The 10,327-nt window shown below is 42.9% G+C and overlaps 2 protein-coding genes across 3 annotated transcripts; one reads left to right on the forward strand and one right to left on the reverse strand.

Moving 5' to 3' along the window:
* The first annotated feature begins 121 nt into the window (after positions 1 to 121).
* Positions 122 to 3,971, forward strand: LOC306818670 (retinol dehydrogenase 7-like). Of its 2 annotated transcripts, XM_079336358.1 has the most exons (6): positions 122 to 1,005; positions 1,359 to 1,509; positions 2,006 to 2,320; positions 3,003 to 3,261; positions 3,357 to 3,520; positions 3,617 to 3,971. In XM_079336358.1, exons 3-6 carry the CDS (start codon positions 2,008 to 2,010, stop codon positions 3,838 to 3,840), a joined length of 960 nt encoding a protein of 319 aa, XP_079192484.1. In that variant the 5' UTR covers positions 122 to 1,005; positions 1,359 to 1,509; positions 2,006 to 2,007; the 3' UTR covers positions 3,841 to 3,971. The 2 variants fall into 2 exon arrangements, with proteins under 2 accessions (XP_079192484.1, XP_079192483.1); XM_079336357.1 differs by lacking the exons at positions 122 to 1,005; positions 1,359 to 1,509 and adding an exon at positions 1,546 to 1,859.
* Positions 3,972 to 5,004: 1,033 nt separating this feature from the next.
* atp5f1b (ATP synthase F1 subunit beta) lies at positions 5,005 to 8,639 on the reverse strand. The gene is made up of 10 exons (XM_079335833.1): positions 8,505 to 8,639; positions 7,515 to 7,688; positions 7,250 to 7,424; positions 6,899 to 7,020; positions 6,617 to 6,801; positions 6,368 to 6,526; positions 6,151 to 6,273; positions 5,846 to 6,058; positions 5,550 to 5,751; positions 5,005 to 5,449 (listed from the first exon to the last, which is right to left on the reverse strand). The coding sequence occupies exons 1-10, from the start codon at positions 8,605 to 8,607 to the stop codon at positions 5,346 to 5,348; spliced, it is 1,560 nt and encodes a 519-aa protein (XP_079191959.1). The 5' UTR covers positions 8,608 to 8,639; the 3' UTR covers positions 5,005 to 5,345.
* Between the last annotated feature and the right edge of the window lie 1,688 nt (positions 8,640 to 10,327).

The following is a 10,327-nucleotide window of genomic DNA, read 5'->3' on the forward strand; positions in this document are numbered from 1 at the left end:
AGCTCCATCTTATCCAAATGCTTCTGGTTTAATTAAGCTTTTCATAAAAAAATAAAAAAATAAACTCATGTTTCTAGGGTAGCTTTTTTTATTTTAGCTTGAGTTATAATTGGATTTGTTTTGCGAGGAAAACTGTCCCCAACTTACTACATGACCAAACATACATGGTGTGTGAAGCCAACAAAAAAGGTGATCATCCAAAAATGATGTCAAATACAGCCTTCGAGCTAAGATTCTCCACATTCCCAGAATTCCTCCTGATATTAAGAGATTGTGAAGCAGCATCATCCCCTCTGTGTTAAGCTTATTTCACAACTCTGCTTGGATGCTCTGTGTAAACAACAAGCACTTGAAGACGGCGTCTGTGCAATAGGACTTTAATTACAAAGAACAATGCTGCCATCTTGTGGTGAAAACATGTAAAAACAAGACGACGCCTGAAACGCCCTTTGAAATCCAAAGTTTACACTGGTAACATCCTGTTTACTGGTGAGAAACCTGTACTTCTAGTTAGTGGTGCAGAAAGTGGAGCATGTCCATCCTTTACAAAGGATGTCTCTTCTGTGAGTATTGCTTAGACTTTTTTTTTTTTTTTTTAAATTTAGCATGTTTTTATGAAGTGAGAAAGACAGAAATAAATGTATGTTAAAACTGAATAGTGAGTGCAGGATTGTATACATCTATTCAACAAAACAGGAAACCTAAATCGACCTCCTTCCAGGAAGACATGAACTTGCCTGCTTCATGTCAACAATGTCCCTCAGATAAGAAGAGGGCAGAGGAAGCAGCTCGTTTCCCCTCTCTTAGTAGCACTGCTAATGTTATACTTGCTTAGGCTACAGTCCAGGAATTTATGCATTTCATGTTGAACATAAGTAGGTCACAGCTGCTTTCACTAAACCTAAAGAGGGGGTCTAAGTTTCACTCGAGACACGCGGAACGAGAACGGAAACACAGCTCAGATAGGACCGAGAGGACTCAAAGCATTGCTCGTCTCCTGGACATGTGAGTCTCCTCTCATTTTGTTTCTTCGCACGTGTGATATGTTAGTGTTAACTTAAAAGTGATGCTGTAGCGTAAAGTTAGGTTTGCTGGTCCAGCTTGAAGTTTTTCTGCTTTTTCTAGCAGCAAAGCTTTTCTAAATAGTGAAGGAGCACTACACTCCCAGGAGTGAACTGATGATGCTAAATGTCCATTTTAGATAATAGATAGATAATGATTTCTTTTGTTCTGTTTTATTTCTTAGTGTAGCTTTCATTTTTAAATGCTGTCTGACCTATTTCCCATGTACTGTTTGAAGCAATATAACAAGTGCAGGTAATATCTTTGACTTTGGCTGTTTCTCTTCTTGCACACAGGTGGCGTCCTTCTCCTCGTTCGTAGCTGGAGATCACACCGTCTGTCCTATCCCATCGCTGGGCGAGTTTGCCGTTTGTCTAGACAGCGAGATAACCAAGTGTGGCATTGAACCGTCAGCTGAGACTGTCAAGGAAGACCTCTGCACAACAGGTGTGACATGTGTCCACCGCCCTGTCTCTTAAAAAAAGCAAAAATAAAAACATGTGGATCTAATACGGAACATTTCAACAGATTACATTAATTTATATTTCTCTCATGAAAGACATTCAGATTTCATAATGGTTATCAAATCAGATAACACAATCGACTACAGCTCTGTGGAGGTTCACACTTACAAGTGGATGACTGCAGCTGACTGTAAGAAATGCAAGTCATTGCTTCATACTGAAACTTAATCGCCGACTTCATTGCTCTCTTTTGCTTTGTTCACACATCTGGAAGTACACCATGTACTTTCATGGTGGGGGGAAAAGCTGGTAATTATACAGTTCTCCCACAATGTAAGCTAGATGTAGCAGCTGAAATTACTCAATCGGTTTATCTTCCAGTTACACAACTCTTTATTGCCCCACCAGCTCACTGTGCTCAGTGCAGCTCAAACTCTCTGCTGAGTGGAGGTCAGTGTTCTCCCTCTGTGTTCCTGCAGTCATGTTCCTGTACTTCCTCGGGCTGGTGGTCCTCTACTACCTGTACCGCTGGGTCAAGGAGCTACCCAGGGTCTCGGATAAGGGCAGCAAGTATGTTTACATCACTGGCTGTGACAGTGGCTTCGGTAACCTCCTGGCCCGCCATCTGGACAAGCAGGGGTTCAGAGTCATCGCCTCTTGTTTCACTGAAAAGGGGGAAGAGGATCTGAAGAAGTCCTGCTCCGGCAACTTGACCACGACCCACCTCGATGTGCGATCAAAGGACAGCATTGCTAAAGTTGCAGGAATGATCAAGGACAAAGTCGGGGAACGAGGTGAGTGTGGAGGATTAAAGCATCCTGTTTTTTTGTTGTCCACATTGAAAATGTCATTTCTGAATTATTCCCATGTTTTGTGCACAAAGTAACGTAAAAGTCTAATTATCCAAACATTCTTTGGCGTTTACTTTACTACAGTTAATGCCTTTCACTCCTTCTGATAAGACAAGTTGAGCATCTTTTTTTATATCAAGGACTTCGTTTTTATGGTCCAATGTCCTTTCTTTAGGATCATACAATATAGGCCTACTGTATGTTGGCCTATATGGTCTGATTTTTTTAAATGTAATTAACACATGTTAACATATGCACTAAAGTGAGATGTTTAGAATATTTGTATTTTGTCCGATACTTAGCGTTTTGTCAGAAAATGCTCCGTAATCCACTAAAAAATTAGCCTAAACTCCCATTAGCATGAATATAAATTAACCTGCTAAAATAGAGTTGAAGCTCATTCTCATGAATATAACTTTATAAATATGATCTTAAGTCATACATATCCGCGTGTTTCATTGTAATAAGCTGATGCTAACATGCTAAAATAAGATGTTTTCTGTTGTCTGATAGGTTGTCATTTTCTCTTCTGCAAACTTGGACCCTGTTCTTAAAGAGCTGCTGAATGTAGGTGAAGTGTTCGTACGCTTCATTAACGGGATGTTTTCTGTTTCTTTCCTTCAAGGCTTGTGGGCCGTGGTGAACAACGCAGGCGTCTCCGTCCCCTCCGCCCCCTGTGACTGGCTAACCATTGATGACTATAAATACATGCTGGACGTGAACCTGAACGGGGTCATCGCCGTGACCCTGAGCGTCCTGCCGCTAATTAAGAAGGCTAGGGGAAGGGTGGTGAATGTGGCCAGCGTGTTCGGGAGGATCAGCGTCACAGGAGGCCCGTACACTGTCTCCAAGTACGGGGTGGAGGCGTTCAATGACAGCCTCAGGTGAAACATTAACCCGCAAGATTAATTATTAGTCAGTATGTCAAGGATGCTGTACTTTGCACGCAAACTGTGACTAAACGATGTTTCCAACATAGATTAAATATGGAGCCTTTCGGCGTCAGAGTCCTCTGCATTGAGCCGGGCTTCTTCAAAACAAACGTGACAGATGTTGGCATTCTGAGCAATAATGTCAAAACCCTCTGGGAGAAGCTGCCCCAAGAGATCAAAGATGACTACGGCACTGAATACCTGCAGAAATGTGAGCTCAGATTCTGTTCCTTCTCTCCATTTCTGTGTCGGATTTCAATTCATTCATTTCATTTTGAATTTCCCTTTTTTTTTCCTTCTCTCCCAGCTTTAGCGGTTATATCAGACAAAGTCGCGAAGATCAGTGATGGAGACCTGATGAAGGTGGTGAACTGTATGGAGCACGCTATAGCCGCCGTCCGGCCCCGAACCCGCTACTCTCCGGGCTGGGACGCCAAGCTGTTCTGGCTGCCGCTTTCATACATGCCAAGCTGTGTCAGCGATTATATCATGAGCAAAGAGGCCATTCCTATTGCCAAGCCAATACAATGAAGATGTTTTTTTTAATGATATAACATGTTTTATGCTGTTTTAACAATCTGGTAATATGTCATTCACAGCCAAAGCTTCATTTCTGTATACTTTTTGTAATCAATATTAAAACACCCAACATAAAGAGTTCATTTTAAGAAGTGCTTTATCTGTTTTTCTCACTTCTATTATCTTTAGACTTGATGGTCCAACACGCAGGTAAATCTGGGCCATTTTTAATGTTATCTTATCTACAGGCTCCGTCTGTTGTTGGCCTTGAAGACATGCACGTCTGAAAGGTCAAAGAGCAAATCAAAGCTACTTCTTACAAACGTTATCACAAAGACATATCGAGTTCCGACATTCCCTTTGTGAAAATGGAAAACAGCAGAAACACAGACCTGTTGTGACACTTTGAACATCCAGTGCAAACAAACGATTCAGGAAACGGGACAACAATCAACATGTTTTTATCTTCTTGGGGATATTGATGCTTTCACTCCAACGGTCTAAAAACATGTTTAAAAAACGGTTTAAAAACAGTGTATTGGAGTTCACTTCATGCACCTCCCTTATTCAATATCTTCTAAAACGGACACAACAACCCTCAGGCTAGTGTCCTCTAACCTCGACAGCATTCAGGGTCTCGTTTAAAAGTTATCATTCAATTGTTTGATAAATGTGTTCTAAATTTACAGCTCAGAGAGGATTACTTCATGCACCAAGTTCAACTTTTATTCTTACAGAACCAGTTTGTATTGTAGTCTGAGAGGGCTGGATAACAGAACTGAAATATGAAAACATCAACCGAAGCCTTTTTGGCGCCCTCTGTAGACGAGTATGGAGCATTAACGCCTTTATCACTGCTCCTTACGGACGGCATTAGAGATTTGTGTTGGGAACCGAAGGGTTGCTGGTTGGGATCATAACATTGAAGTTATTCTGGGAGGTGGAGCACTGCCAAGGTGACCGAGTCAGGTACCGACCTCCCAGCTGCTCCGGTAAACTCATAGCGCATGCGTGAGAAGCTCGTCACTTGAGTAACAGTGTAAACCAGAAGTTCCCCTCTGGGATTAGAACGCACATCCAAAAAAATAAAATCAGTATTATTTATATTGAATATAAAAGCTGCATCACATTGCTTTCAAAAGTAAAGTATTAAAAGTTCAAACAGCCATCCAAAGGTTTGTTTGTCCACAGCTTTATTTCAGTATGTGGGAAGCTGCAACAGTTCATAAAGCTCAACATTGCCATCTTGTGGTCAGTGTGGATGAAGACAGCCATTCCATGAAAACATCCACCAGGAACAAGAACCAATAGGAAATACAGTTGACAAATGTTTTTTTTGTGTAAAGACAGCGTTTTATTCCATCTTTCATTGGAAACATTAAATAGAACTTTATTTCAGGATGACGAGACAAGTACATTTGAGTTTTTTTGACATGTTTTACAAACCAAGTGCTCCTAACCACAGAACCCCCTTTCATTTTGTTTTCACCTCTTCTCCCCTACAACAGTTGGATTGTTTATTTGGAGGAGTGCTCCTCAGCCAGCTTCTCAGCCTTCTGGACGACCTCCTCGATGGGGCCGACCATGTAGAAGGCCTGCTCGGGGAGAGGGTCATACTCGCCTGCAGGGAAACAGGTACAAGAGGCAACATTAGCTTTAAGAGGGCAAAACCAGAGAGAGAAAAATAAAGACAATTAATGCACTAAAATCTGATAACTTACCACCCAGAATGCTCTTGAAGCCCTTGATGGTCTCTTTGAGGGGCACCAGCTTGCCCATGTGGCCAGTGAAAACCTCGGCCACCTGGAAGGGCTGAGACAGGAAACGCTGGATCTTACGGGCACGGGCCACGGTCAGTTTGTCTTCCTCAGACAACTCATCCATACCCAGGATGGCAATGATATCCTGCAGGGATTTGTAGTCCTATAGAAGGAGAGAAACAGAAAAGTCAGATCTACCAAAAAAAAAAAAAAAAAAAAAAAAAGTAGGCTTTGAAAAGAATTAGAAAGTCTCCAACCTGAAGGATTTTCTGCACGCCACGGGCGACATCGTAGTGCTCTGCTCCTACGATGTTGGGGTCCATGATACGGGAGGTGGAGTCGAGAGGGTCGACAGCGGGGTAGATTCCTAGCTCAGCAATAGCACGGGACAACACGGTGGTGGCGTCCAAGTGAGCGAAGGTGGTGGCGGGAGCAGGGTCAGTCAAATCATCAGCGGGCACGTAGATGGCCTAGCGGAGATAATCCAGGTCATTTAGCTCGCAACACTTTCTAAAGGCTTAAACTTTTTTTTTTTTTTTTTTTTAAACAAAGCTTTGTTTACCTGCACAGATGTGATTGAACCCTTCTTTGTGGTGGTGATTCTCTCCTGCATGGTACCCATGTCAGTTGCCAGAGTGGGCTGGTAACCCACAGCAGAGGGGATACGACCCAGAAGGGCAGACACCTGAGGAAGTAAGCAAAGAGACGAGAGGTTAACTATGCAACGTTTCCAGCTACGGTCCAGGTTGACGTGGGTTTTTTAAAAATGTTTTACTGACCTCAGAGCCAGCCTGTGTGAAGCGGAAGATGTTGTCGATGAAGAGCAGCACATCCTGACCCTCCTGGTCACGGAAGTACTCGGCCACTGTGAGTCCAGTCAGAGCCACTCTGGCACGAGCACCGGGGGGCTCGTTCATCTGTCCATACACCAGCGCCACCTAGCAGGGTCCAAAAGGTAAGCATGTCACATTTCTCCCTCGGTGTGCAACGAGCCCTACTTCCTTAAGGAGGCTCGAGTATGTCCTCACCTTGGAGGTCGTGTCCTTCAGGTTGATGACACCAGACTCGATCATTTCATGGTACAAGTCGTTTCCCTCACGGGTACGCTCTCCCACACCGGCAAACACCGAGTAACCACCATGGGCCTTGGCCACGTTGTTAATCAGCTCCATGATCAACACAGTCTTGCCCACACCGGCACCACCGAACAGACCTGAGAGCATGACACGTACACACTGTTAGATTTATACTAAAACGGTTCAAAAAGACTCGTCAGTTCAGCCTGTGAAGGGTTTCGCTGAAGCTCGTACCAATCTTTCCTCCCTTGGCGTAGGGGGCCAGCAGATCCACAACCTTGATGCCAGTCACCAGAATCTCCTGCTCCACACTCATCTCGATGAATTCAGGGGCCTCAGCGTGGATGGGTGCAGTCCTGTGAGAGAAGGAACCGTTAATTCTAATGGCATAAAAAAGGTACTTTATTATGTTATATAGCCTTGATTTTTTTTCTTCTCATTGCAAAATATTCAAAGCTCCTTAGTACCGTTTCATTATGGTCCCGTAGTTATTTATAAATGAATTCTACTTTTAGAATTACCCTGCAAGACTATATATAACATGGTGATTTTAACATAAACATCTCTTATTTTTTATGGACTCACTGCTTGGTAGAGATCGGACCCCTCTCATCAATGGGCTCGCCGATGACATTCATAATCCTGCCCAGTGTCTCGGGACCGACTGGGATTCTGATGGGTGCACCAGTGTCAATAACTTTCTGTCCGCGGACCAGACCCTCGGTACCATCCATAGCAATGGTACGCACTGTGCTCTCCCCTTAAAAAAAATAAATAAAAAGTCTCATTTAGTGGCAAACTCACAAATATAAGACATCCTTTATGTTTCTATGTCACTACTGCTGCATACCAAGATGCTGTGCCACCTCCAGGACTAGCCTGGACTCGCGACCAGCCACTTCCAGGGCGTTCAGGATGGGTGGGAGGCCTTCGTCGAACTGGACGTCCACGACGGCACCAATGACAGCCACAATGCGCCCATTGGCGATGGCAGAAGCGGCAGCAGGTGCGACATAGTCTCTGCCTGTGGAGAAACACAGCATGCATTTAAGCTCAGTGTCCTACATGGATGACCTTGACACCACAAATGTATTGATCTGTGTTTTATATAAACCACAGTGCATGCTGAAAAGTACCGGATAAAGAACAGACAACTGATCCGCCTCAATGTCAAGACATAGTTGAGGGCCAAACTACGAATTATCTCATAAAATGAGACTCTAATTACCGAGTGATCAGGAAACCACAAAAGTAGTCCGCGTATGAATCACAGTACATTGTCGTATTTGCAATCATATTTAAAGTGTAAAGTCTGCTTGGAGTGATGAATGAATCGCACTTTGAGCTAAAGCTGCTAATTACACGCAGACGGGACATTCAGTGACAAATAAGTCTGGTGCATCACAGTCTTAAAGTCTGGACAGGTTCTTTGAATATGTAGATCTGTATACGAGTTTGTTGGTGAAACATTTAGATGAAGATTAAGATTGCTAATCGGTTAGCTTGTAATGCTAACTTAGCCTGTCAAACAACCTCATGTCATTTCTCAAAGGTCATTGCTCCCAGCGCAAGAAAACACACCGCACAGCTGTTTTCTGCATCCAGACAGCTTTAAGTAAAAACGCACACACACATATACATCAATGCGAGAGTCTATTAAAGCTCCAAAAGGTTTCCATTTCTATATTTTCATGTTACGGCCTGCTACGACACCGGCAGGGTTGCAGCCAGCGTGTTGCTAGCAGGAGCTAAATGCTAGCGTCCCCCTGCCCTTCCCGGTGACAAGCGGGTATTTATACGTATTTTCGGTCCAAAACACCGTGCATATGCAAGGACTTACGTGAAAGGACGGCCGGAGATCCAGCGAGGGCTTTGAGGGGCTGGACCCCAGGCTTGAGAGCCTGCAGAGCCCCGGTGCAGCAGCGTCCCACAGCTCCCAACATTGTCAAAATGGCTGAAGGTGGAAAGAGACGGAGGAACTTTCGGCTTTATAATGAATGACCGCCGGGCCTGACTGCGCATGCGCGAGACGTAAGACGTGCATTTCTGAGCATGCGTGGATGTTGAAGAGCGTCCAGCCATGATGCCTCTGCCCTCCAGAGATGGCCTGCGTTTGACTGTAAAAGTAACTTCTGAATGACACGCCAGACAAAAGGGTATACCATAGTTGACGTTACTAGTTAAATGCATGCATGGCAGAATTACATGGGCATATAGGTAAATAAATGCTGAAACTTTCACATTTGTACACAGTGTTCCGGATAAATATTAGTAACAATTGTAAGCACCACCCTCACAGTTGTCCCCTATTTTGGTTCGGTCACTCTTGTCCTTGTTCAGGAGAAATTGCAAATGTCCACAGTTAAGTGACATGCCCTGTCCAAAAGCTTCAGGCCTCTGCACCAACTTATGAGCGACTGGTGAGAGTAGTTAATTACTGCGCACTCTTGGAGATAATTTAATTGTATGCTGCTTTGCCAATCCAATCCAAAAACTGAATATGTCCATCAATATAACCCCAAAACAAAATGTGGTTTCTTTGACCTAGACCAATGTAGTGACCCTCCTTTGCTGGATCCACTCCTAACCCAGTTTGTGCAATGCAGAACGTTGATCATTATAGTTTTAACTATTCAGCAAGGTAGTTAGTTCCACATAATATACAAAATGTATGTTGTGTTAAGATAACGCTATACTTTCACTGCTACTTTATATAGTCAAGCCCTAAAGTTATTTCACCATACAGAACATGAGAACCAGATGTATTGTGTACCTAGAGTTGTATTTATCAAAAGTGCAATTTAGGATTGCAACCGTTTAAATTTTAAATAAACTGCATAAGTAAAATACATTTCTTTGAGTTTACCTGTTAAATAATGTTAGTTCTTTATGCAAGGTTAAATTCATATTACCACACAATACGAGTGTTCAGCTTCACTGTAAGGCGGCCCTATAGGGCTAACAACCCACACATTAGCCCATCAAAAACACACTTCAAAGTCAAAAGAAGGGATTTATTATAATTACACAAAATAATTTAATTATAAAGATCAACTGAGAAACTAATACCACAAAAGACAATCTCTGACTGAGAAGCACAGCAGTCCCAACTCCAAATGCCTCCTTTGCTGCAGCCAGCTCCATTGCCAGCTGAGCCTCGGTAGCTTCTCCTGGGCTGGAGAAAACAAGAAATTAAAAAATGAGTAAATGTTACAAAAACACCATTCATTTCAAAATATGGTAAAATCACTCTCAAACAAAACAATATTTGATAATTAAAGTAGTACAGTTACAGCGTAAAAGTCACACAGAGTATTAACACCTTTCTAAAGCCAGGGCTTTTATAAGCACTAAGGCCAGGTGAGCCTCGTTGAGCAATCAGTGCCTTCACCTGGGCTTGAGACAACAGGAAGTGGAAAGGGAACAAAACAGCACAGGGAACATCACTGTAACAGTGAGTACTACATTTTAAATAGCAGGTTAAGTATTATTATTATAACGTGTAGCTATTTAATGTGTCAACGAAACTAGACTATAAACCACTACATCTTCAATCCATAGCAGCCATATTTAAAAGAACCAGGACACTCTTGAAAAGGAGATTTTTAATCTCAATGAGTTTCTCTTCCTGGTTAAATAAAGGTTAAAAAAATAAAATAATAA

Source organism: Symphodus melops (genome assembly GCF_947650265.1).
Source record: "Symphodus melops genome assembly, chromosome: 23".
Taxonomy (NCBI): Eukaryota; Metazoa; Chordata; class Actinopteri; order Labriformes; family Labridae; genus Symphodus; species Symphodus melops.

Coding starts and splice junctions, on each gene's coding strand:
- atp5f1b (XM_079335833.1), bottom strand. CDS start 8,607: ATGTTGGGAGCTGTGGGACGCTGCTGCACCGGGGCTCTGCAGGCTCTC. Junction 6,527..6,616: donor TGAAGGACACGACCTCCAAG/GTGAGGACATAC, acceptor GGACCCTGCTAG/GTGGCGCTGGTGTATGGACA. Junction 6,274..6,367: donor TCACACAGGCTGGCTCTGAG/GTCAGTAAAACA, acceptor TTACTTCCTCAG/GTGTCTGCCCTTCTGGGTCG.
- LOC306818670 (XM_079336357.1), top strand. CDS start 1,817: ATGGTGGGGGGAAAAGCTGGTAATTATACAGTTCTCCCACAAT. Junction 1,860..2,005: donor TTATACAGTTCTCCCACAAT/GTAAGCTAGATG, acceptor GTGTTCCTGCAG/TCATGTTCCTGTACTTCCTC. Junction 3,521..3,616: donor CACTGAATACCTGCAGAAAT/GTGAGCTCAGAT, acceptor CTTCTCTCCCAG/CTTTAGCGGTTATATCAGAC.